Source organism: Manacus vitellinus, unplaced genomic scaffold (genome assembly GCF_001715985.3).
Source record: "Manacus vitellinus isolate BGI_N305 unplaced genomic scaffold, ASM171598v3 scaffold_20_pilon, whole genome shotgun sequence".
Classification (NCBI taxonomy): Eukaryota; Metazoa; Chordata; class Aves; order Passeriformes; family Pipridae; genus Manacus; species Manacus vitellinus.
In genome coordinates, this window is record NW_021939471.1 from 12,460,298 (window position 1) to 12,487,465 (window position 27,168).

The 27,168-nt window shown below is 35.5% G+C and overlaps 1 protein-coding gene across 1 annotated transcript in view; it reads left to right on the plus strand.

Moving 5' to 3' along the window:
* The window catches only part of TTN (titin), a 241,352-nt gene that overhangs the window by 73,646 nt on the left and 140,538 nt on the right, over positions 1–27,168 (plus strand). The window contains exons 82-127 of the mRNA XM_018071672.2: positions 117–404; positions 565–852; positions 2,801–3,082; positions 3,355–3,633; positions 3,744–4,025; positions 4,150–4,428; positions 4,918–5,205; positions 5,346–5,624; positions 5,710–5,988; positions 6,087–6,365; positions 6,804–7,091; positions 7,246–7,533; positions 8,046–8,336; positions 9,065–9,352; positions 10,368–10,460; positions 10,583–10,865; positions 11,120–11,300; positions 11,655–11,744; positions 11,827–12,094; positions 12,193–12,453; positions 13,035–13,244; positions 13,352–13,429; positions 13,544–13,570; positions 14,242–14,289; positions 15,159–15,215; positions 15,353–15,427; positions 15,708–15,962; positions 16,613–16,705; positions 17,207–17,284; positions 17,977–18,045; positions 18,695–18,778; positions 19,019–19,081; positions 19,344–19,409; positions 19,764–19,844; positions 20,397–20,474; positions 21,152–21,229; positions 21,728–21,811; positions 22,126–22,224; positions 23,354–23,431; positions 24,276–24,350; positions 24,514–24,588; positions 24,867–24,950; positions 25,204–25,266; positions 25,576–25,653; positions 25,877–25,960; positions 26,895–26,978. Coding sequence (XP_017927161.2) covers positions 117–404; positions 565–852; positions 2,801–3,082; positions 3,355–3,633; positions 3,744–4,025; positions 4,150–4,428; positions 4,918–5,205; positions 5,346–5,624; positions 5,710–5,988; positions 6,087–6,365; positions 6,804–7,091; positions 7,246–7,533; positions 8,046–8,336; positions 9,065–9,352; positions 10,368–10,460; positions 10,583–10,865; positions 11,120–11,300; positions 11,655–11,744; positions 11,827–12,094; positions 12,193–12,453; positions 13,035–13,244; positions 13,352–13,429; positions 13,544–13,570; positions 14,242–14,289; positions 15,159–15,215; positions 15,353–15,427; positions 15,708–15,962; positions 16,613–16,705; positions 17,207–17,284; positions 17,977–18,045; positions 18,695–18,778; positions 19,019–19,081; positions 19,344–19,409; positions 19,764–19,844; positions 20,397–20,474; positions 21,152–21,229; positions 21,728–21,811; positions 22,126–22,224; positions 23,354–23,431; positions 24,276–24,350; positions 24,514–24,588; positions 24,867–24,950; positions 25,204–25,266; positions 25,576–25,653; positions 25,877–25,960; positions 26,895–26,978 — 7,398 coding nt within the window. The remainder of the gene's footprint in view (positions 1–116; positions 405–564; positions 853–2,800; positions 3,083–3,354; positions 3,634–3,743; positions 4,026–4,149; positions 4,429–4,917; positions 5,206–5,345; positions 5,625–5,709; positions 5,989–6,086; positions 6,366–6,803; positions 7,092–7,245; positions 7,534–8,045; positions 8,337–9,064; positions 9,353–10,367; positions 10,461–10,582; positions 10,866–11,119; positions 11,301–11,654; positions 11,745–11,826; positions 12,095–12,192; positions 12,454–13,034; positions 13,245–13,351; positions 13,430–13,543; positions 13,571–14,241; positions 14,290–15,158; positions 15,216–15,352; positions 15,428–15,707; positions 15,963–16,612; positions 16,706–17,206; positions 17,285–17,976; positions 18,046–18,694; positions 18,779–19,018; positions 19,082–19,343; positions 19,410–19,763; positions 19,845–20,396; positions 20,475–21,151; positions 21,230–21,727; positions 21,812–22,125; positions 22,225–23,353; positions 23,432–24,275; positions 24,351–24,513; positions 24,589–24,866; positions 24,951–25,203; positions 25,267–25,575; positions 25,654–25,876; positions 25,961–26,894; positions 26,979–27,168) is intronic.

Genomic DNA, 27,168 nt, shown 5'->3' on the forward strand with positions numbered 1-27,168 from the left:
TTTGTAGGAACTCTTTTTTGCCTACAGGAAGGGGTTCTTATTAATTTCAAAGTTAATTAATTCTAGGTTGACAGGATGGCTTCTTTCTGATAGTGGTGATTATTATTGTTTTACAGAACGTCAACTTCCCCCTACATTCACCAGAAAACTAAAGGATATTCAGGAGGTGGTTGGTGCCCCAGTGACATTTGACTGCCGTATAAATGGCTCAGAGCCTATCCAGGTGTCTTGGTACAAGGATGGGGTTCTCTTAAGCGACAGTGATAACATGCAATCAGCCTTCTTAAATAATGTTGCGACTCTCCAAATCGTGCAAACTAGTATGGCTCACTGTGGCCAATATACTTGCTCAGCCCAAAATGCTCTGGGGACTGCATCTTCCAGTGCCAAACTTCTCCTCACAGGTTTGTAGCTCATATTTTAATGAAGAATTTTCTATGTCTTTGCTCTCTTATTTCCCCCCACCTTTTCCTACTCTACGCTTTGTACGGTGGCAAGGGATGATGGGCATGGAGTGGTGAGGAGGGCTTGGTGATGAGCTCCGCCATGCTTTCCTCTTTGCAGAACAACTACAACCTCCCTTCTTTGACATCAAGCCAGTATCTATCAATGTGGCACTAGGGGAAAGTGCAACCTTTAAGTGCCATGTGACTGGTTCTGCTCCCATGAGGATCACTTGGACCAGAGACAACAGAGAGATTCGTCCTGGTGGCAACTACAAAATGACACTCGTGGAAAACACAGCCAGCTTGACAGTCCTGAAAGTTAGTAAAGGAGATGCTGGACTCTACACATGTACTGCAAGCAACAGTGTTGGAAAGGATGCGTGCGCAGCTCAGCTGGCTGTACAAGGTATTGCTGTGGGCTTTAGTGTTCATAAGGCTTTTCTTTGCAAGATACACTGGAAAACACAGTCCTGAATAGAGACGTGCAATTAACAACCTTCACAAGAGGCTACATTAAGATGTCTCATTTCACTTAAATATTATTGTTATACTAAAATACTTATTCATCTTTCTTCTGATCTGGTACAGTGTGTGATTTTTCTTATCAAAGGGATTCTTCCACTGAAATGTTAACTCTCACTTAGTACCCTGTTGCGTCTTTATGAATGGTCATGTTGGCCAGCAAAATCTAGCTTTCTGAAGTCTTTCTTCAGCAGTGACATTCACTAGGTTGCCCATGGGAGGGAAAGAAACTGACAGAAACTCAGCTCACTTATGAGGCTTAAAAGTATTTGTACTGGGTGTGCAGCTCCTGCAAATAGTTTTGCTCTTTCACAGACTGAAAACATTGAAAATTGCTTTCAATGACCTTATTTATTTGCTTACCCTTCAAATCTTTATTCATAAAATCCTGGGGTTTTTTTCAGGATTATTTTATTTTTGATCCTGAGTTTACACTTACAGTCACTTCAGTCCTTTAGAATTTGTACAGTTTCCCCAGGGCTGTTAAATTAGTGATGTTTGTTGTTTTCAGCCAATTTCTATAGAGCTTGGAAGCATTGTGTTCAATTTGAGTATATGCTGTCTCACTTCTATGGCATGCAACTTTTTGTTTGTAGAATTAAGATCTTTTTTTTTCAATTGACCTTGAAAAACTCCCAGTTTTTTGTTAACTTTCTCACTTTAACATCTAATATTCCCAATCCATAGTTTTAACAATTGCTTTATGTTCTAGAAACTACTTTACATTCTAAATATATGCCTTACTAACATATATATCCTCATTTTTTGAAAGGAGTGGAATTAGACTGTAACTACTCAGCAACTGTTAATATGCAGACAGATAATCAACTTCCTCTCAAATTGAAATCTGATAGTAAACTGCTAAGGTTCCAAGAGTCCCGATGTTAACGAGCCATTATTTATATTTTTAGAAACTCTAAGGAAGTTTTGTTACTAACAACACAGGATGTTCTGCAACTGACCCACAGGTTGAAGTAACCCACAATAAAATAGATATTCTTCCTACACTTTACAGACAGATGCGCAAAGTGGCACTTCATCCTGTTTTGCAAAGAGATTTGTTTGTTGTGCCCACGTTGCCACCTCTTAGTTTTACTGGTTATATCTTTGATCCACAGGCATTCAGTCTTGTGATTCTAAACATCCACACGGTACTTTTGATGAAAAGTGTCAAACCTCCACTCCTTTCCTCTACTTATGGAACAAAATGTAACCATCTGGTTTACTTTTCAGTCACAGGACATTAACACCAACTTCTGTAATACCAGTCATCTCATAATTCTTTTCAGCATGATTATTTTGAAGCTCTTTTGTTTGCTACATAAGCTCCTTAACTTTTCTTCCTTACATGCAACTTTATGTTTGGCTTTGCATTAAATGTGTGAGAGGTTATAATGCAGAAATATTTATTGACTATATTAATTATTAGTCACATATTAAGATATAAAGCAGTTCCTCTAATGCTCAACAGAAATGCTTTTACTAATGTTGCTTGGCTGAACAGTTAGATTCTTGCATTTCCCTGAGGCATTTTGATTGGTCATGTATTACAAGAGGATATTTCCTAAAGAATAAGTAGTGAATACATACAAGGAGAGGTACAGTGGGTCAATAAAGTAAGGAGAAACTAACTGAAATGCATATAGAGAACTTGTTTGCTTCTTAATCTAGATTTTGGACCAACTTAAAATCATCTAAAAAAATCCGTAAACATTGCAAAATCAGATTTTTCCCCTAAGTCCCTAAAGTTTACAGTTTTTGTTACTTATCTCCCTGCTTATTCAAAGAATCAGTGCAGTTTAAAGCATCATTTCCCCTTTTTGGCTTTCCAGAACCACCAAGGTTTATTAAGAAACTAGACTCCTCAAAACTTGTGAAACAGCACGATTCCATTAAGTATGAATGCAAAGTAGGTGGATCTCCAGAAATCAAGGTCACCTGGTACAAGGGTGAAACTGAGATTCATCCCAGTGAAAAATACAGAATGTCCTTTGAGGATTCAGTGGCAGTCATTGAAATGCACAACCTCAGTGTTGAAGACAGCGGTGACTACACGTGTGAAGCTCAGAATCCGGCGGGTAGTGCAAGCACCAGTACTTCACTGAGAGTAAAAGGTCAGAACCTCAGTTCTTTCCTTCCATTTCTAGTGGTAAAAGTCCTCCTTTGTCGAAAAACTCTTAAATCCCACTTTCTTTTGTCAGAGAGGCCAAAACCTGTCTGACTAGATGGCAAATCTCTTGCTTGTTTCTGATCTCTGTGGGAGGTCTTTCTTATCCATTGTTTATCTTTACTATTCGGCATCAGAATGGCTCCTTGAATCATTTGCCCTCTTTAATCTACTTTGCTCAAATAACATAAACTGTAATTCTTTTATTTTTTTTCTCAGCACCCCCCATTTTTACCAAGAAGCCCCATCCAGTCCAGACCTTGAAAGGGTCTGATATTCACCTGGAATGTGAGCTTCAGGGCACTCCTCCGTTCCAGATTTCATGGTACAAAGACAAACGAGAAATTCGGAGCAGCAAGAAGTATAAGGTCATGTCTGAGAACTACTCAGCTAGTATTCACATTCTTAGTGTGGATACTGCAGATGTTGGTGAATATCACTGTAAAGCTGTAAATGATGTCGGAAGTGACACCTGCATTGGCTCTGTAACACTAAGAGGTTTGTACAAAGATTGGCACCTTCTTGACATTTCTTTGTTCCTGTCGTTCTCCTCCTACTTTTCCGCTCCTGGCGTGTTTTTTTACTGTTAAATATCTTCTCTTAAATAGCACCACCAACATTCGTGAAGAAGCTGAGTGATCTCACTGTCGTAGTTGGGGAGTCAATTGAACTGCAGGCCGAAGTAAAAGGATCACAGCCCATTTCTGTTCTGTGGTTAAAAGACAAAGGGGAAATCATTAGAGAAAGTGATAATCTTTGGATCTCCTATTCAGAAAACATTGCAACTATGCAGATTGGAAATGCAGAACCAACCAATGCTGGGAAATATATTTGTCAGATAAAAAATGATGCTGGAGTTCAGGAATGCTTTGCCACGGTGAAAGTGCTAGGTTGGTAGCATGCAATAAAAACACAGTGTGTTTTAAGATTCTTTAAAATTTAAATGTTAATTATAATGATAACAACTACTGCATTCTTGATTTAAAAATTTTTCTGACTTGCATTTCATTGCAGAACCTGCAGTCATTGTAGAGAAGCCAGGCCCAGTCAAAGTTACAGCGGGAGACTCTTGTACTCTGGAATGCACAGTAGATGGCACACCAGAGCTTACTGCTAGGTGGTTTAAGGATGGTAATGAGCTGTCCACTGACCACAAATATAAAATCAGTTTCTTCAACAAAGTATCTGGGCTTAAGATCCTCAATACAACACCAGAAGACAGTGGAGAATATACTTTTGAGGTGAAAAACAGTGTTGGTAAAAGCAGCTGCACAGCTTCAGTGCATGTTTCAGGTTAGTTGACTACTCTTTTTGAGTACATACGATCCTTTAGTTCTTTTACAAAGCCTTCAGATAGCAAAGTGATTGTTGTGACTGGCAACCTAAGAAACTTATTGCTTGTGTAATCTTAGGAGTACTTGGCATGCTACTTTGACAGGCTTCAATAATAGATGCCTACCTAACCTCTGAGGGGCAGGAGTTATTGAAAGGACTTGATTTCTTCAGCTTTAAGCTACATGTCTTCTTGGACAGCTGGTGCAATATTGTTGCTTATGAAACAGAACAGCAAAAGTAAAAGGTGTCCCTCAAAAATTTTGGATGAAAACTCCAGCATATCCTTAACAATCAACTATCTATTTTTCAAATACTTGGGTGCTTAGCAGCAGAATGCTAATGCAGATACAGCAAAAGAAAGGTCATTCATTTTTTTACGCATGGAGAACTTTCTGCATTTTAAGACCCTGTATGGTAATTTTTAAATTTTTTTTTAAACAAATGCAGATCGTATTATACCTCCTTCTTTCACAAGAAAACTGAAAGAAACATTCGGTCAGCTGGGTTCTTCTGCTGTACTGGAGTGCAAAGTTTATGGGTCACCACCTATTCTGGTTTCCTGGTTTCATGATGGACAAGAGATTACCAGTGGAGACAAGTATCAGGCTACCCTTACAGACAATACCTGTTCTCTGAAAGTGAATGGACTTCAGGAATCTGATATGGGAACTTATTTGTGCACAGCTACTAATGTAGCAGGGTCTGATGAATGCAGCGCATTTTTGAGTGTTAGAGGTCAGTATCAATAAAAAGCCAGAGGGCACAAATTTATTTTCAGAAAAGCTTCATTTTTTGCTTTGTTACATATTTCTCATTACTGTGCTCTTCAAAAGAAGTTCAAATGTACTTCTTCTCTTTTCTATTTGTGTGCTTAGAACCACCATCTTTTGTGAAGAAACCTGAACCACTGGATGTTTTATCTGGGGCAAACATAACCTTTACTAGTATCATAAAAGGTTCCTCTCCACTGGAAGTTAAATGGTTCAGAGGCAGTGTTGAACTAGTACCAGGACACAGATGCAATATTACCTTGCAAGATTCAGTTGCAGAACTGGAGCTCTTTGATGTAAATCCTCTTGAGAGTGGAGATTACACTTGCCAGGTCTCTAATGAGGCAGGAAAAATTTCTTGTACTACACATCTTTTTGTCAAAGGTTTGTCCAGACTACTGCTTCTTATACTTATAAAGATGATCTTTTGGCTTTATTTAATTTGTTTTCTTCTCATCGTTCATTATAGAACCAGCCAAATTTGTGAAGAAGGTGAATGATTTAAGTGTAGAGAAAGGGAAAACTTTAATCTTGGAATGCACATATACGGGTACTCCACCGATTTCAGTGACATGGAAGAAAAATGGAGTTAACATAATGCACTCTGAAAAGTGTAGCATCACCACTACAGAAACATCTGCCATACTGGAAATCCCTAGCAGTAAACTAGAAGATCAGGGGCAATATTCTTGTCATATCGAAAATGATTCTGGGAAGGATAATTGTCATGGTGCAATCACAATCCTAGGTGCGTCAAGACACCGTCACTCCATCGAGTGTTATTTGAACTCCTAATGCTCATTGTGCAATATCTTTTTATGCTAATGGTGTTTCTTTGTCCTTCAGAACCCCCTTACTTCATTACACCCTTGGAGCCAGTGCAGGTGACTGTTGGGGATTCTGCATCCTTACAGTGCCAGGTTGCTGGAACACCAGAAATGATTGTATCGTGGTACAAAGGCGATACAAAGCTGAGAGGAACTGCTACTATGAAAATGCACTTTAAGAACCAAATTGCTACTCTGGTTTTCAGCCAGGTAGACAGTAGTGACAGTGGGGAGTACATCTGCAAAGTAGAAAACACTGTTGGGGAGGCTGCTTCTTCATCTTTGCTCACGGTTCAAGGTGAATATTTCAATTATAAAATAAGAATATGACCTATTTTTCCTAAGTATGCTTTGCTGTTTTGAAAAACAAAGATCACCTCTTCCTTGTAAAACACTTTACTCTTTCTTGATGTATAAGATACCCTTGGCACTGTCTTCTACTAACAAAGGCCTGCCAGTAAAGCTAATTGAAAAGTGTCACCACAGCTCTTCTGTAGTGTTACAAGCTTCCATCTTCTTTCCCTACTGAGGATATTTCTTTGATTGTTTTCACCATTAGAAGTCCTGAAGATTAAATAGGCTCACTGGATGTAACTGAGGGCGGAATGGTTATATATTTTCCTGCAATCGTACGCACAGGGCTCTTTTCACATCAGGTTCCAAATAAATGATATGCTGAATAACATTTTGCATGTCTTCTGAAAGACCTCACTGTACAATACCTCTTTTCTTACAGAGCGTAAACTTCCTCCTTCTTTTACACGAAAATTAAGAGATGTTCATGAAACTGTTGGCTTACCAGTTATGTTTGATTGTGGCATTGCTGGTTCAGAACCCATCGAAGTATCTTGGTTTAAAGACGGTGCACGTGTAAAAGAGGACTACAATGTTCACACATCCTTCGTAGATAATGTAGCAACTCTCCAGATTTTGAAGACAGATAGGAGCCTTATTGGGCAATATACCTGCACAGCTACCAATGCTATTGGGACTGCTTCTTCTAGTGGCAGGCTTATCCTTACAGGTTGGTAGGCTGTGAAATATTTAGTGGAAGTATCTTAAAATTAAGTTTTGCTTTATATATGAATTTAGTATTGTACAAAAGATGCTTATTTCACAGAGATTTAAAGTAAATCAAGATTTTAAAGTGATGCTTTTTTATTTCTTTCACTCTTCAGAAGGGAAGACTCCTCCATTCTTTGACATCCCACTTACACCTGTGGATGGTATTATTGGAGAAAGTGCTGACTTTGAGTGTCATGTTTCTGGAACACAACCTATTAGAGTCACTTGGGCAAAAGATGACCAAGAGATTAGAACAGGAAGAAATTATCAGATCAGTTATGTAGACAATACAGCCCATTTGACCATCTTGAGAGTTGACAGGGGAGATTCTGGAGTATATACATGCTATGCTAGCAATGAAGTTGGAAAGGACTCTTGCACAGCTCAACTGACTGTTAAAGGTACTGAATAGATAATACATTATGTGTACATTTTTCTTCCTTCAATTAAAAAGGACGTTAGCCTTATTACTGCCAGATAACTTAGAGAAAACTTTTTAGATGTAGCCTAAAGTACCTATGTGGAGATACTTATGGGTGTTTTAAGGGAATTAGGAAGGGTCACTAACAACAGTGGGAAGAGAAATGAAATATTTTATTTGGCCTACTTTCTTTATAGCCTCTGGCCTACTTCTTTTTTGTAGGCTTTGGCCTATTTCTTTCTTAACAACTTGACAAAACTCTTGGCTTAAATCAGTATAAGAGAATTTTTTTTCAAGTAGGAAAATCAACTATGACAGTGACTGTAAAAGCAACACACCTGTTGTTTATCTTAGCATAATTTCCCTTTAAAATTATATCCTGTTTAAATGTGAGCAAATAATTTCACAATGGTCAAATTTTTCTTGAAACATTTTCCTTAGAACTTTTCATCTCAAGTTAGATTCATGGAATTTATTCTTTTTTTTTTACAGAACGAAAAACTCCTCCTACTTTTACTAAGAAACTGTCTGAAGCCATAGAAGAAACAGAAGGGAATGAACTTAAACTTGAGGGTCGTGTTTCTGGCTCTCAGCCTTTGACTGTTGCTTGGTATAAAAACAATCAGGAAGTCCATTCAAGTGCTCACTGTGAAATATCTTTCAAAAACAATATTTTGCTTTTGCATATAAAGGTCGTAGAGCAATCAGATGCTGGTTTATATACCTGTAAAGTGTCCAATGAAGCAGGAAGCGTGTTGAGTACATCTTCTGTTGTTATCAGAGGTTGGTTGAAGTCTTATTTTTCTTTACTTCTTGCTTTTCTTTATTTTATTGAGTTGCAAATATATAGGTTCTCTCTTATGGGCTGGTTATACTTACCTTAACAGCAGTAATTTGTCCTGAGATGGATGTGATAAAACTTAGTTAAAACACAAAATCAAGAAATTCTTTTATTTTGTGATTTAAAAACACATTATTTTTCAGGAATAAGCTTCTCTTTCACTATTTGCTATTGCTGATTTAATGTGAATATTGAAATCTTTCTAATGTTTTTATTGAATTTTTATTCATTCTTTTTTCATGGAATAACAGGGGGTTTGTGCAATTACATCTACGTGTAGGCAGGGCTGACAGTGAGTTGCAGCAGCATGACACTTCATCATAATAGTCTTGCAGGAGATTTGCATGGCTTTTTTCTTTAAAGATTCTTCTATAGTTTTGCAACCTAATTTGCGCTTTAATTCTTATACTGTTTTTTACATGTAAAGAATCTTACTGAGTGGATAAAGATATTTCTCACATGTTTGTATGGGAAACATGCTCTCATGATCTCTTGATATTTATTCCATTTTCTATTATTTTCTATTCCATTATGATTGACATTCTCAGACTTCTAGTTATCCTTCTCCATTCCTTGCCATTGTGTCCTTGAGAATCACATGTATTTATCTTTCTCTTATATTCTTGATCATACTTTCCCAAGTATTCACTCAAGCATTTTCATATTCCAGAACCTAAAAAGCCTCCAGTTTTTGACCAGCCTCTTCAGTCAGCAGCAGGAGAGGAAGGTGATACGATCCAGCTTAGCTGTCATGTCCAAGGATCACAACCAATCCGGATTCAGTGGCTGAAAGCAGGGAGAGAAATAAGAGCTTCAGACAGATGCAACTTCAGCTTTGTTAATGGAGTAGCTCTTCTAGAACTTGCTGCAGTTACCAAATCCGATTCAGGAGAATATGTATGCAAAGCTTCGAATGCAGCTGGCACTGATACTTGCAAATCTAAAGTGACAGTTAAAGGTATAGTAACATGGAGAAAATCAAGGCATAAAATGGAAATATCCACAAAAATTCTATCCCACTTTGTTTTCTGTGGAACAAGAAAGTTAATATTCTCAATAATCTTATAACAAACTATTTTTATTATTTAGTTATTTGTAAAACTGTACAATCTGGTAGAATAGTATATTTAACAATAATTTATATCAATTAGTGACATAAATAATGGGAGGTCAGTGTCAGATCAGCAATATATTCTTACAAAGAAGAATTTAGTTTCTAAATCTAAACACCAAATTTAAGAAAAAATGAAAGCTAAATGAGTGAAATTACTTGGAGATGCATATTTTATGGAAAGGATCTGAACAGTGGTGTTTATTAAAGGAAAGTACAGAAGGAATTCAATTGAGCATATGGCCTTGGAGGCTAGTTGTTTCAAGACTGTTACAACTCTGACATTTTAATCTTTTAGCTGAAGATAAATACTGTCCTGCCTAGTAGATCTTGCCTTACCATTGCATAAAAGATACAGAAGTTCAGTAGTATGTACAAACAGTATCTTTTTCACTACACAGGTAGCCACAAGGCTAAGAATTACATAAATGAAAAAAAAAAGAATCTAACAGATCACCAATAAAAATATGCAAGTGTAATATTACAGTGTAATATCCAGAAATAGACTGAAAAGAGAATATCTCACTAAAAACTAATCCATTTTAGAGAACGAGGCTTCTTATTTGCATATCCACCTATAAATTTGCAACCATGTAGAGTAAAATTACCTGACTGAAGTTAATGAACAGCTCAATATATGATCCACAGTGTTTAATCTCATCTGTAAAATACAATTGAAAGTAAAATACAAGTTGATTAAAACAGTATTCAAGTATTTTACATTGTTATCACTCGCATAGTATTTTGTTCCATCTCAGGAATTAATTTCTTTTCTTACAATTCCTTCAGAAGCATCATCACACGTGAACATAAACTATTACATGAAACCATCTGTTGTAACTATTTGACTCTGTTTTTTTAGAAAAACCAGCAGCTGCACCAGCAGCTAAGAAAGCAGAAGTGGAAGGCAAACTTTATTTTGTGTCAGAGCCTCAGAGTATCAAAGTCATGGAAAGTAAGAACCCTTTTCAAAACAGTACCTTGTCTTCTATTTTCCTACACCTTTTGTTTGAGATTATGTCCCTCTGTCATAAAGAGGTGGAAAGACTTAGCTTCCTCATTTACATCTTTCTGCAGAGACCGTTGCAACATTTATGGCAAAAGTTGGAGGAGATCCAATTCCAAATGTTAAATGGATGAAGGGAAAATGGAGGCAACTCAACCAGGGAGGCCGCATTATAATCCAGCAGAGAGGAGATGAAGCCAAACTAGAAATAAAGGACACAATAAAAACTGATTCTGGCATGTACAAATGTGTAGCTTTTAACCAACATGGTGAAATTGAGAGGAGTGTAAACCTACAAGTAGAAGAAAGAAAGAAAGAAGTTGTTGAAGGGGATCTCAGGGCAAAACTAAAAAGGTATATTGGAAGTTTTTATAGATTAATTTGCTATCAACACAGAAGAAACTTTTTTTCTTGTACATCTCCGAACAAGACATAATTTTAAAATATTAATTAAATATTAATAACTGTACTAAAAATAGAAGCACCTGACTAGACTAAACCGAAGGATTCCACTGCACAAGGCAGTTCTAAGGTGATGAAATTTCTCATCAAACAGCTTTCTAGGAATGAAATGCTGTATATTTAACTTATGTTATTGATTTGCATAGCACTCCAACAAAAAAGAAAGAAGAGGAAGAGCAACCTATTGATATCTTGGAACTTCTCAAAAATGTAGATCCCAAAGAATATGAGAAATACGCTCGCATGTATGGAATTACAGATTTCCGTGGCCTCCTGCAAGCTTTTGAGTTACTAAAGCAAACTCAAGCAGAAGAAAGCCATAGATTGGTAAGATACAGTGTGACTGCAGCATTGGCTTTCTTAGGGGTAACATGGTTACTTGAACAGACTTGGTGTCCATACTCTGAAGTTAGGAAGCGTGCAGGAATTTCTGGTTCCTCTTCAGTTCTTTTACTGACAGTTCTCAATTTCTTGCATGTTCAAATCCAAGAAGAATAAATGGGCCTTCTGGTTAAGTATGCTCTGTCTTCACAACTTCATTGCAATTGTTAAGATGGGAAGATATGCTAGTTACAGTACAGTTAGAGAAAATTTCATGTAGGAATTAATTCTATGTTGGATAAACATGACAGCTTGAAATTTAGTATCTTTTAATCTTTGAGTATATTCTGCATTTTATAGGAAATTGAGCTCACAGAAAAAGCTCAAAGGGAAGATCAGGAGTTTGATGAACTTGTAGCTTTTATTCAGCAACGACTCTCACAAACAGAGGTAATATGTTTTTGGACTAATTTGTGAAATATTCAAACCCGTAGCAGGGAACTTGAAACTAATTTAAACTAATATTTTTCAGCCTATTACTCTGGTCAGAGACATTGAAAATCAGACGGTTTTAGCAGATGAGGATGCGATCTTTGAATGTGAGATTAAAATTAACTATCCAGAAATTAAACTTACATGGTACAAGGGAACTCAGAAACTTGACTCCAATGACAAATATGAAATTAGAATTGAAGGTGATCGCCACATACTGAGAATTAGGAACTGTCAGCCTGAGGATCAGGGAAATTTCAGAATAGTGTGCGGACCACACATTGCCAGTGCCAGGCTAACTGTGATTGGTAAGTGTACTTTTGAAGTATGTATTTGAATTAATTTACATTTTATTTATTCCACTCTCTGATCTCTGCTTAAAATGTATGTTTTAACATGCTAATAGAACCTGCAGTTGAACGGCATCTTCATGACACTACTTTCAAGGAAGGAAAAACATGCACACTGACTTGCCAGTTCTCTATCCCAAATGCCAAGTCTCAGTGGTATAGAAATGGGAGACCTATTAAGATAGGAGGGAGATATTCAACGCAAGTCTCTGACAAAGTACACAAACTCATCATCAAGGATGTTAGAACAGAAGACGAAGGACAGTATACCTGCAAGCTTGACAGTCTAGAAACAACAGCAGATCTGGCCATTGAAGGTTTGTAAATATATAGAATCTCTTTATTACAACAGCAATAGACAATTTCTGGAGGTTCCATTAGCAGAACAAATGAAAATAAAAATAACTTCTAAAAGACATGTTCCCAAACTTAGAAATGGACTAAATAACAAATTTTACTGTCCTTTCTCTTTAGACAGTATGCAAAATACTTGGGTACATTAGTTTTTTTGACTAAACCATCATTAATATTGTTCCCTGGCCTGCAAACAATCTGAGTCATACTAGCTTCTGTTTTCTTTGATACTCTTATATTTTCCTTGGACTTTTTCTCTTTCTTAATTATTCTTTATCTTTAATTTCCTTGGTGGCCACTCTTATATAATGTATCTGCATAGCAATCTTGTTATAGTTGTATTCTTATGTCTTCTAATCTTCATTCTTATATATAAGACTTCATAGAAGATGGAATGCCTTTTTCTTACTCTACTTGCTCAAGATCTATTGTTATTACCTCATTATAATTTAGCTGTTATGATAAAAAAAATGAGAAGGAATTAGCAAAGGTAAATGGCATGGTGAGGAATAACAGTTGATGTATTTTTTGTTTCTAAAACCAGCGGAACCAATTCAGTTCACGAAGAGCATACAGAACATTGTTGTGAGTGAACACCAGTCTGCAACCTTTGAGTGCGAGGTGTCCTTTGATGATGCAGTTGTGACATGGTATAAAGGCCCCACTGAACTGAGAGAGAGTCCCAAGTACAGCTTCAGAAGTGAAGGTCGTTGTCATTATATGACTATTCACAATGTTAATGCAGAAGATGAAGGTAAATATGCATGGAAAATCTGTGCTAGTGCCATTGTTTTATCTGATTTTGTTGTCTGGTTTTGAATGACAGAAGCATATAAATACCAACATTCTTGGCTGCTGCAGGTGTATATTCTGTAATTGCTCGTCTTGAACCAAGAGGAGAAGCAAGAAGCACTGCAGAGCTCTATCTGGTAACCAAAGGTTAGCAACTTTTCTAAACAAATTTGTGATCATACCCATGTGCAGATTTGTTTGTTTGAAATATGATTCTGGAAAAATCAATAGTCCTAAAAGAAATCTAATATTCTTTTGCAGAAATCAAACTGGAGCTGAAGCCACCAGGTAAAGTTCATGAGCAAGACTGGCACAAGATCATGTCTATACTCTGTCATAGATTTAGTGCATTGATCTGCTTTATTTTTTCTTTTCAAATCTTTTTTTCCTGGTTATAGTAAGTAAAACCTATTCCCTGGAAAAAAATATTCCTCATCCACAGACATGTGGAACTATTTATTCTCATAACTAGGTGCAATGAATACTGTGATAACTCCATTATCAGTGACATTAATAGGGAAAATACAGGATGCCACATTCTCTAAAACACCGAAGTTTATTTTTGTTTGAATTCCTAAGGAACAGAACAATGAAGAGGTACCAATTAATAGATGTGATGTCCTCTGCACAACTGAAAAAAAACAACCAAGAAGGCAAAATCAGTAGCAATCATCTTATGAAATATAATGATTTTCTTTTTTGCATGTTCCTAAGAACCTACTCCAAATGTTGCAAGCATTATTTAGAAATAAAATGTAACATTATCCAGTCTGTCCAGAAGAGGTTAATATGACTAGTTATCTGTTGGTTGACTAGCTTATTCTTGAGGAGCAAGCTACAATCCTTGTATGTTACACAAAAAAAATTAAAGCACTGTGAGCTAATATTCTTGGGGAGAGCATACTGAATATTTTTATTAGTAGTATTTATTAAGTCAATAAAATATTTTGATTTTCTAGATGTTCCTGATGCTAAGGTTGCAGTTCCACCTCAAAAACCAGCTGAAGGTAGGGCAATAAACCGTACTTGTTCTATATCTGCACTGAAGCAGAAGGCCAGTGGGAACCTCAGAGAAAAATCTTAGACAGCTCAGTGATAAGATCTAGATAATTGTTCTTGTGCAAATACAATATGGGCAAGACTTGGCTTGGATAGGCTTCTTTGCTGTGTGGAAGGTGAAAACACTACACAAGTAGTGCTAGGAATGAAGCCTTTTTTCTTAAAGAGTTAGTCCTTCCATCATGTTTTCCTATCAGTCTGTTGTTCATTTGATTGTCCTTTTACTTCCATCTTCCTCTCTGATAATTTTTTATTTTCATCTCTTCTTTTTGCCACAGAAATATCTTCTAAACAAGCTGTCTAAATTACTGCCCTCTAAAAAAAAAAATCTTTTAGAGCCATACAATGGATTGCACATATATTGCAAATGGTCTCTCCTTGGGCTCTGGTATTGGATTACAGACTACAAACATTATTTATACTTCTGTTATATTCACTAGCTTACTACAAATCTTAGAAACTCAATCTTCTTGGGTTTATTTCCTGGATAATTTTGTAAAAGTTTGCAGGGGCAGCAGGAGGGGAAAGATTTCATATTTAGATGAATTGCTATCAGCAATGATAGGAGAGTGATGGCAGCAAAGAAAATAAAACCGAGAAGGTTCAGGGTTCAAATATGGGTAGAACAGGAATTTCCACTCAAAATAAATTTATTCAGCTACTGTAGACTGTGAGAATGAGCACTGTGTTTGCTCTTACTCTGTAGCTGCAATAAAATCATATAATCCATTTTTCCAAACCAGGATTTTTTTTCATAATCAACTTTTTTTCATATCATACTGAAATTATGTTCTAAATATTTCATTTTTCCTACAAGCTGCCCCTATTCCTATTCTTCTGCCTCTTGTTCCACCTCCAGAGAAGAAAAAGCCAGGTCAGAATACTTACAGTATTTGAACAGTGTGTACATGTTTCATGACTGTTGGGCTTTGGGTTTTTGTTTGGTTTTTGAGGGGATTGTTTAATTTATTTTTAATTAAATTTTTTAATAAATATTTTATTCTTAAACAGAAAAAAAGGTTCCACTAAAGAAAGTCCCACAAAAGGTGGTTAAAAAAGTTCCTGAAGAAGTCACACCACCTAAAGGTAACTTTTTTCCTTTTTTTTCTTTTTAACTGTTTTAAAAATAGTAGAATTACCTGGTGGAAACAAAGTGTTTTGTTTTGCAGTACCTTGAATCAAACAAAATTGTTTGATTTTTGTCTTTATGTTAAAAACACATATTTAAAATACAAGCTGATTAAGACTGCTTAAAAAAATAGTCCCTTAAACTGTCTGTGAAGGTGAAATAATTTCATTAAGTGTGAACATCCATGCCTTGCAAATTCCAGGCTATGATATGAATAATCAATTTATTTTTTTTAAGTTCCTGAGGTGCTGCCAGAGAAGCCCAAAGAGGTCAAAATAACATCTATGGCAAGGAGAGAAGAGATACATGAAGAAAAGAAGGAAATATATGAAATGCCTAAAGAAACTTATGAAGAATGGGAAGAAGATTATGGTGAAGACCATGATTATTATGTCAAGGAAGAAGGCTACGATGAAGGGGAAGAGGAATGGGAAGAAACTTATGAGAAAAGAGAAGTGACTTATGAAGAAAAAAGAGTCATTCATGAAGAAGGTATTTTAATTATCATACTATTTTGTTTTTTCTCTTTTCTCATATTTAATCTTGTGGCATCAATATTTTGAACCAAGCAACATTTTTAATTTTTTTTTTGTTACAATAACTGGAAGCATAACATGCTGACAAATTTTAACTGACACTTGATGATAAGCCAAGGACCCTGGTACGGCAAGATGTTTATGCAGATAAAAATGGATATGTTATAATACTTTATAATGTGATTGCCAATGGACTTTGCAGGTCTTAAAAACCTAATATGAGACAATAGTTTATAATGATATGTGTCATTTTTAGTTGTTTGGATGTTTCTTCTATCATTTTGATGTGTTCTAGATAAATTTAATTTATGTTAAAAATTTCCCAAAAATGCTTTCTGTTAGTGGCTATATTTCAAAATTTCTTGCATGGCGTAACTGTCTTAGGTATTAGCAACATGTATTCCTCTGGGAACAGAATTTGGATCGAATGAGAAACCATCAAACTTGGAAATAAGCAAAACATTTTACTGCAACAATTGGATCTCCAAAACTCTGTGTGTTTTTCAAATTCATAAAATTATGATGTCATAACTAATGCCTTCCTGTCTATAGAGCCTCTAGGCAACACATTTTTTATCATTAAGTGATTTTATTGGTTTTTTTAAGTGGTTGAAGTTCCTAAGAAACCTGTGCCTGAGCGAAAACCACCAGCAATTACAGCTGAAAAGAAGGAAAAGAAGGAAGTAACAGTTCAAAAAGGTATGAGTTTCCTGCAAAAATAACAAGAACATGCAGATTAACATCTCTTATGCATCTCCTTCAAGGTGAATTATGCTGGTTATTCACATTTCCTTGGGAAGGAGAAAATTCTCTTTGTGTTGGACAGTAACATGAGCAAGGGTCGTGGTAATCCTTCCTCTTCTCCCACCTTATAAAGCTAAGCTCTCTGCTCAATGGTGGTTGAAGCAAACTAAGAACTGATGGCAAAACCAAACTGAGCTTCAGTTATCCTTCCTTCTCGCTGTTTATTAGCCTTGGGTGTGGGTGTAACTATTGAGCCTGGAAATGCTGCACATCTGAGAATTGTCCTCCATTTAGATCACTGCATATCTCTCAGGGGAGGATGGGCACTGAACAGTGCACAGGATACACAAACTTTATAGCATCCTAAACATGAAAAGAGCCAATTCTACCTGGTTTGTGTCAGGAAAATAATTTGCAAGATTATTTAAAAAATAAATCTGCCTGAATTACTTGCAGTTGTCAAGAAGCCTGTCGATGAAAAAGTGGAGATGACCACTCAGAGGGTTACAGAAGAAAAAGTCAAACGAGCTGAGGGTAAATACTGTTTAATTATCTTAATGTCATCTTTACATTAAAGTAGTGGCTATTGTTACTTAGCTGATCTGCATACCCTTTATCTTTACTTAACAAGGGTCTGATCAATTTTTCAGTCTTTGAAAAGTCTAATAAAAGCTTCTGCTTAATTCTTTAGAATAAGATTAAAAGCTTTTTAGGGGAAAATACTAAATGCAAATGCTAACTACCAATCCTTTAACAAAGGAAGTGAGTGTAAAATTGCACTGGGTGAAATAGTGTGTCTCTAAGCTGAAAAGGGGAAATTCCCATCTTGCTGAGATTTCCATCTTGACCCATCTACCAGGATATCTTGGTTAATTGTTTGGTTATGAAATAAAGATTTACCCTTATTCTCTCAGCAGCTACTTCCTTTTTTATAGCATTTCCCATTCTGCAGCAAGATTCTATCAGCTGCAATTCAATATATGTCAGGAAATGACCTGTGTGCTAAATGTCCTGAGTTACCCAGCCCCTTTGGACAGTAACAATAAAATGAAAAATCACATTCCTTTTGCTGCTTTGTGTGGTTCCAAGATGCCTGACTTAGCTACTGAGTTAGCTTCTTTTTGTCTTTTTAATTGTATTTTCAATATTACTGCTATATAGCTGTAGAATTATTTTAATCTCTTTGATAAATATTTGACTGAATAACAAAATTCTAATGTCAACAGTTACCAAGAAAGTTGTACCACCAAAACCTACACCAATGGTCATTGAGGAAAAAGTTATGAAAAAGGAAGGTACAGATCAGCATCTCTCCATTACAGTTTACATTTTTTCCAGCATCCTGTGTGTTTCTGTGCATCTTGTCAATATGTGGGCCTGTGTGTATGTATGTGGATCTATTGTACTAGTCACACGGTAACTACTCTCAGTGTTTAAATAGTATGTGTACCATGCTTTAGTCTTTCATAATGTCTGCTTTTAACATGTTTGTGGCTAGATTTTTGCTTCATGTTTAAGCAGCCTACAGAATATTGCAGTATGATTTAGCTTTTTCTTCATCTGTTCTGCCTGCTGGCCCATCCTTACATAATAAGCATAATTGTGTCCAAGTTACCAAAAATATCTTTGAAGAACTACCTTTGGAATTCTTTTGATGTACTATTTCCAAAAGCCTGTGCATGCGTTTGTTTTCAAATGTTTGGGTTAAAGGTGTCTAATGTTTGGGTTAAAGGTGTCTGTGTCTGTAGTCTTTAACAAATACTAAATATTATATTTGTGTGCTTGTTTTGTGTTCAGTATTTTAGAATATGAATACTGACTGTCTAAATATGTCTAGTACTTTAATGTGCAATACAGATAAAGATTTGATAAAAACTCACATGCTGACTACCACTAATCTGGATCTAGAATAGAAAATACTAAAACAAAATCCTATCTTTAAAGTACCGACAGTAGAAACATGGACTGTTTCAGAAGAAAAGATGTCAGTTTCTGTCCAGAGAGAAGAAGAGTATTCATATGTTACAGGTATGTACAAAACCAAAAATCTGTGAGCCCAAATCAAAAACAATCAATCCTACTAGACTTTCTTTTGATCTATTTTTATGTATGGCAAATTACATATTTAGACACATCGTATATTTGTCTTTCAGTATGCCTTGCTTCTTTTTGTTCATTGTGTGATGTAGCCTTAGTTTTCTTTAACCTAATAGATGGCAACATTTCAACTATTTTATCTTAATATTGTTTAAATGCTTTTCTTTGAAGAGCCCCCAGAGCGTGAGAAAACAGTTGAAGAAAGATTCTATGAAGCTGTTTACCCAATTGAAGGTAGATTGATTAAGGATGTGAGGCTAAACAATATTTGAGTTTATTTGTTTGTTTGTTTGTTTGTTTGTTTGAATTTGAATCAAATTCATTGTGAGATTTGCTGTTGATTTTCGGTATTAAGTTTTTTTACGTACTAGCATACATGTTTCAGTGACCATTGTGTACTGGACACACATAATATCTTCTTCAAGTTTTTCAGATTTACTGTGGATATTGATATTACTTATCTCAAAATTTAATATCTTTAAAATTCCTATTATAGCACAAAGGGAAGTTGAGGAGGAGGAAGAAGTCATTTCTACAGAACTGGAGATCCCTCACGTTGAAGGTGAATAAAGTCTTTGCATCATTGTGCGCCCCATTTTTCTGAACTTTCACTTTATCTGTCTCTAATACTGTTTACCAGAGGATAGCATAAAGTGACTGAGATCTTTTCATTTTTCTATGGCTCTACTATCCAAAGTTCAAGCCCTACTGCATTTCTGAATCTTATTATTCTTCAACACTGCTTTAAATAATTCTTTTAATAGCTTTTTTGAGATGAGTATATTGTATATGTTTGATAAAACAGCATAATTTTTGATATAGATTGTTTGCTTATACACCATGTTGAAAGCAGCCTACTGTGATTTACCAAGTATTTGAACTATCTCCTAAATGATCACCACCTATCTCTTTAAAGTGCCTGAGGTACCAAAGAGGCGTGTTCCAGAAGAAAGAAAGCCCATTCCTGTCCCTAAAACAGAAGCTCCAGCGGCTAAAGGTATTTCTACTGCCCTAGTAAAAAAAGAAAAAAGCAAAACCCAAACAAATTGTCTTTCATTGTATTATATTTCGTGTTTTCTTGAATATCTTATGAATTTACTCTCTTTGTGTCTTTGCTTTTGTATTACCTCCATATGCATTATTTGATTTGGCATTGTCTCCATTGCCCATTTTCGCTTTTTCAGTTGTGCTATAACAATTACAACTGGAATTTGTCTCAGCTTGAGCCCTTCTCTTTCCTAACAGTCTTGTGCTTATTGTTTGTATTTAGGTTGTGTGGCTTTTGGAGGCAAGGGTAGGGTGTTTTTACTTCAGTAGAGTCCCATAAAATGGGATAGTGCAGTGACTTTGACACTGCAGTCTTATACTGTATCATAGTGTCTTTCTTGTATAGTCTGTATATGTCCAAAAGGCTGTACATTGTGTTGGTTGCAGTGCTCAGCTCCTTGTCCAGGCACTGTGTTGATTCTATAAAACACTCTTGGATTACTGAAATCTGTATAAGTGTTCTGAGAGCTAAAGATCTCTTACTTTGACAATGTTTCCAAAGTGCCTGAAGTCCCTAAGAAACCTGTTCCAGAAAAGAAAGTTGCTGTTGCTAAAAAGGAGGTGGCTCCCCCAGCAAAAGGTACAGTATCTTTTGAATGTGAGCTTTAACCATTCACGTGCTATTGTCCTGTTTTCCAAACTGTTATTCATTTCTCAACATAACCATCTGATATGTGCAGTCTTTGTGTGTTTTCTTGGATGTGTGTTCTCATCTAAGACATTCAAAAACCTTAGAAAGATTACTTAAAAGAATTTTAATACCTTTAGAGTTTCTAAAGTGCTAAAAAACCTGTGCCTGAAGAAAAAGTACGTTTGTGTTCCCAAAGGAGAACATCTGCATGCCAAAGACATACTTACTGATGGAGTGTACATTACCTGTTGAATTTTATTTTCCCATTAGTCTGTATGTAATCATGTTTCTTTTTATGCATAATCCTCTTTTATGTATAATTCTCTTTTTATGTATAATTCTCTGTGCACGTATGAGAGTTTTTAAGGCCAAGTAACATATTTGAGCAGCTCTTTCTTCAGTTAAGAATTCAGTCTTAAATAATTTTACAGTCTTTGAGCAACTGGTTTGATTTTATTTTTTTTCAAACATATGTTGCTCTTGTCTTATATCTTTCTATGTTAAGTGTATGAATGTGTTATATGGTATGTCTTGATATTCTTATAAATGGATTAATGAAATCTATAATGCTCCAATAAATCTTTGAAATACAGAATTCAATTATCTTATATTTTATCCTTTTTAAGTGCCAGAGGTGCCTAGGAAAGCTCCCCCAGAGAAAAAAATTGATGTTCCAAAAAGAGAGGAAGCTCCAACACCTAAAGGTACACTTAAATAAATAACATTCTTTTCTTATTATCTTAAACATCCTGTTTATGTGCAATTTTAGTTTCTATTGTTCAGTGAATCTGGTTTTATTTGTACTTCAGTTATGTTAGATATGTATCTTTTGTGTCAGTTTTGTTGATAAATGTGCTATAGATGCAGTTTTAAAGCACCAGTTAGTTTTAGCTAATAATATTATAATTAATACCTTTGAAGTGCAAGAAGTACCTAAGAAACCAGCTCCAGAAGAAAAAATTCCATATGTTGCTAAAGTAGAAGCTCCCCCTGCAAAAGGTACAATACAGTTCACCACAATATCATTTACTGTAGTCTTTAGACTACAGTATTTTTAGAACATACAGTATTCTTTAGAACATTTAATTTGTTTTGTAAACAAAATATGTCTATGTGTAGTCTTTTTGAACAACGCATTTCTCTTACATGATGCATTTGCCAGTTTTTACTCCAGAGATTCTAAAGCAAATACTTTTTTTAAGTGCCTGCAGTTCCTAAGAAACCTATCCCTAAAGAGAAAGTATCTCCTGCTGTTCCTAAAAAAATTGAGGCTCCTCCACCTAAAGGTATGCTTTCCAGCAGAATACAAGAATATACTGTTTCTCAGCTTATGTTTATATGTTCTGTATTGTAATCAGTTGTTGATTTGTGCTTCCCCTGTGAATTCTGCTGTTCTGATTCAGTGACAGGGAATCATTACATTATGTTGTATATGTTGTGCAATACCTATAAAAATGTTCTTTCTGAATATTGAATCTCTGTTATATGTTATGTGCTCAGTACCCTTAAGCAATTCTTTGGAAACAAATTTAGCATTTTGCAACATTGCTCTCACAATGGAACTGGAAAAGTATACATTTATTATTATTATCTTTCAAAGTGCCTGAACTGCAGAAGAAAGCCACTTTTGAAGAAAGAGTACTTATTACAGAAGAAAGAATATCTGTTGCCATTCCAGAGGAAATCCCACTCCCTGAAGGTACACTACAAACAGACAAGTGAGAAACTTAAGCTTGGTCTGCAAGTCTGTTTTTCTAACACCAAGATCAAAATACACAAAAATTTTGTGTTGGTTGTCTTGTATGAGTTTTGTGTTGAACATTTTACAGATCTGCAGGCAGCTAAGAGCCTTCTGAGTGTCATTTACCATTTCAGTCTTGAATGCCAGGATCCCACCACGTTGACAGGAGTGGAAACTCTACCATGGACTATAGTGATCTTCAGATCAGGATCTCATAAAATTGTAGTAGCAAATATGGATATATGGTTTAGTTTAGACTCCTCCATCCATTTGTCATACTCTATACAAAGCTCTCTGCGGCCCTGCAGATAATATTGTTTCCCTCTGCAGTATTAGCTTCCCCCCAGCTTTCAGTTCACATTCTCATACTCAAGGGAGACAGATCAGTTGTTTTAAGGTAGTATAATTCTGCATAAAATCTGCTTCAAGGTAACAAATCAGCATTTTGTCTGTTTTTATATCCCATTAATAACTATCCAGTGAAGACAATTTATATTTTCCATTAAAAAGCATAAATGAGGTTTTAGAAGCAAATATGAAAATCCTCTATCTAAAACATGAACTTGCAAAAATATTCCTATGGATATGTGCAGTGTTAATTTCTGTTTGTCTCCTGCAAATTAACTTTTTGCCCAGAACAAGTTGATGTTTTCCCTGACACAGTCACATTTGTTGATGTGCACATTCCAGGCATTTCTTTCGATTCCTGACTTATTCTTCTCATCTTGTTCCTTTCCTTCTCACTTTCATATACTTGGATCATGGAGCAACCTCCAATTTTTTGACTCTTATTTCCTCCACCTCAGCTGTTGTGATGGGGAAGTTTGGAGAGCTGAGGTATTCTGATGAACTGACAGTTGACCAGTGTATGGTATTAGAGAGATACAACAACACACATGGACAAAACATGTAATTTAGGTCAAATGGTACATATGTATCTGCACAGTACTTTCTGTACTATATGCATATCTGTCATTGTCATATAGAGTTTGTAAGAATTGCTCTTCATCTTCTCCATCCATCAATCCCTCCCTCTCTCCATCTATCCATCCACCAAAAATACTAAAACTAATAATTTTCCTTAAAGAACCAACAGTAGAAGAATGGTCTGAAGAAGAAACAGAGGAAGTATCTATCTCCATTCACAGAGAAGAGGTTTCTGAAGGTATGACAACAATTCAGGAATACTAGGCAAAAGCAAAAAAGTAATTTTTATTTTGTACCAAAAACTAGTGTGGATTAATATCTACTTTAAGGAAGAATTTACTACTATATAAATACATTTCATAACTTACAAATTTTAATACTAAGAATGTTTACAATTTCTATTACCTGCTTTTGAAAAATGTAGTAGCTAATCCTGTTGTGATATAGGGAAAATAACGAGGTATCTCTTGGATATTAAGATCTATCAGCCCTTCTTTACAAAAATCATCTGTTGGAAGTTCCTCTTCCACCAGGTTGCTTGAATGAAATAAAGGTCCTTTAGGATATCATGGTGCCTGTGATTACTCAGGCAATTTCAGCATAAAATGACTGTATTGTTTCCACCTGTAAGTTTATTGGTGGTAACATAATACTGTGGAGGACAATAAATAACACTGATTGACTCAATTTCTGTTCAAAGGGACACCATAGAAAGATTTTTCCAGGGTCAGCTTTTGTCAAGGAATTTTCTTGGTACTTGGGAGAGAAGCTTTTTCAAAATGGACAAATTCCAACATTAGTGAACTAGTGAACAGAGGAATGGACTGAGCATTTTCATATTCCATGCAAATTCAAGATGAGAGCTCAGTCTCTCAGTTTCATTTAAGTTGCTTGGAATGTTTCCACTGACCTCAGAGAGAGCAGGATGGCTTGAGTATAGATTTGGTAATACCAGAGGTGTCTGTTAGTAATGCACACTGCTTATCCATGTCTTACAAGTATTTTGTTGCTTACCAGGGCAACCATAAAGACAGTAATATATGTCAAGCACTTAAGTATTTTTATATTTTACTCTTTCAAAGTGACTGAAGAAGAGTCTTACTACATAGAGGAAACAGTATCAGTTCCTAAAAGAGAGGAAGCCCCAACCACAAAAGGTATATGTTCTTTGCACTACAACATGTTGATTGTTTCATTACTCAACATTATGTTGCCACTCTATGTTTACATCCATTTGTGTCTTTTTTGTATGAAAGAATAGGTTCATGTTGTAGTAATACTATGCCTCTATGTAAAACTATATATTGTAATTTTTTAAAGTGCCTGAGAAGTACAGGAAAGTTGTCCCTGAACCAAAAGTCCCAGCTGCTCCTAAGGAAGCTCCAGGAGTTAAAGGTATAAATGAGTTCCTCAGCCCGGTGATGTATCTTCAAGGGGATTATGTTTGTCTTACTGTCCTGCTTGTACATGTTGACACGAGTAGTGTCTGCTTGCAGTGGTGAATACTTGTCTCAAATTCCGTCTTATACTTTGAAAATGATTGTTTCTTGTACCATGAAAGTTGTTGTTTGTGCTAACTTGGTAAAACACATTGTGAAGTAGAAGGCAGTTTCAAATGTTACATCTTAATATTCTTTCTCATCTTCCTTCTCATCTTACTCATTTTTCTAAAGTTCCTGAAGTTCGTAAGAAAGCAGTTCCTAAAGAGAAAGTACCTGTCCCTCTGTCTAAAAAAATGGTGGCTCCACCAGCGAAAGGTATAGCAGTGGTTTGTTCTTGTTGCAAAAAAATTGTTTTGCTGTATTCCATCTTTAACATATTTGCATGTTGACACAAAATATGTCTCCCATATCAAATTTCTTCAACATTAAACATGTACTTATATTCGTTTGTCTACCATGACACCTGTGACCTGTGCTGTCTTGATGAGATTCATTTTATTTCATCTTCTATCTTATGCCTGTTGATGAAATCAATCAAATTTTCTAAAGTTGCACAATCTTTTTTAAGAACCTGCAGAAAAACAGGTGCCCACTTTTGAGATCGAAGTTGAAGAACCTCCAGCAACCAAAGGTAAACAGAATATTATGATCATGGAGATTCTTTAGTTTGGCCTAGCAGTATTTGTGTTTAGGCATTTTACTTAAATACAGTTTTGTTTGTTAGTATCTGTAACCTTTGTCTGGATCTCCCCTGTCTTTTGACTATTTACTCATTTTTGTGCTATGGCTGTAAATTACTCTTTCCTGCAGTGTCTCGTTTTTGTTGCTGTTGAAATTCACTTAGCACTTTCTTTTTAAACAATCAGAATAAGTAGAAAAAACTTACATATATCTGTATTTCAAGTATTGCAATAAAATAATCTTACACGTTATTTTTAAGTGACTGAAGTGCACAGGAAAATTATCACAGAAGAAAAAGTTGCAGTTGCTAGAAAAGAGGAGGCTCCACCAAAAAAAGGTATATAATTTTCAGAGTAACACAAGAGAAGTGTTGTTTCAGAGTAGTGGTTTATATATATGTCTAGTTATCTAATATAAACTGTGTTGTTCAGTGTTTGCTGTCTTTTTTTTTTTTTTACTTGAAGAAATGTCAAGTCTCTACATTTGTTTTTTGTCATCTGATTATATTCATATATTGTGATTAATTCAACATCTTTTAAAATAAACTCTTTTTAAAAAAGTGCCAGCAGTGCCCAAGAAAGCTGTGCCAGAAGACAAAGTACCTGTTCCAATTTCACGGAAAGTGGCAGCTCCAGCAGCTAAAGGTATACAAAAGTCCTTGAAAGTAGACAGGGCTTCTAAATATTAGATGTCCATGTGCACTGTACTCACAATCTGCCTGGTTAATCAAATCTGTCTCTCCTGATTTGATTATAAATGAAAAGGACCTTTGTCTTCTCCCCTGAAAAGAATGCAGAAGGTGACAGACAATAGTCATACACCTGCATTCCTTCCATTTTCTAGCTATTATTTAACTCCACTGATCACTGGGTGCTTGAGTGCCTTACAAAGCTGAGTGAAGACATTTACTCAGTGAAGAAGTTAAATAAATTTGAACACATTTAGAAAAAAATTATCAGTGTTTTATAACATTGTCAGTGTTCAAGTGATGGGTCTTAAAATTACAAATATATCCTCTGTTTCTGTGCTTTTCTTATGTTTGTAACATGGTTTTGTTACGTATCCTGTGTGTGTGTTGTTCTGTGGTTGAATTGCATTTCTGAAGAGTTAGGAGGCAGAATATTTACATCTTGCTTTCATCTCAGTCATTCCATCTTACTTCACAATATGTGAATATTCTGTTTGGTTTTGATTTGTTTTGGTCTATGTATCTATTACTCTAATATTATGTGTATTATACTAGTACATATTATTTTAATATTTAATTGCATTTCTGCTGTTACTAAAACAGTGTTTCAAAGTGTCTAATTTTTCTGAGCAATTTATTTCTACAACCTGCCAAATTACTGGTCTTCAAAATACTTAATGCATATCTAGCTACTGTGCATTAAAGCTTCAGCTGGTCATTTTCTCAGTTAATTTACGTGTCTCTATGGTTGTATGTCTCATGTGACTGCTGTGTTTATTATAAGTATATTTTTTATGTATTAGTGTACAGTCCATTATTCTTTTTCTGAACTTCAGAAAGTGTGTGATTTCTTTTAGAATTTAGTATTCTTACAATTACTATCTTTAAAGTGCAAGAAGTGCAGAAGAAAGTTGCCAGAGAAGAAAGAGTATCCGTTGCTGTTCCAAAAAGAAAAGTGTCTCCACCACCAGAAGGTACTCCTGCCCATGGATTAATCTATGAATATATTGTCCTCAAGCAATATGACCAGAGTTTCAAGCCTACTGTTCTGACACCTTTCTCGAGGTTCAAATTTAGAATCAGAGAATCATTTAAGATGGAAAAGACACTTAAGATCATTGAGTCCTATTGTTAACCTAACGTTACCAAACCTATCAATATGAT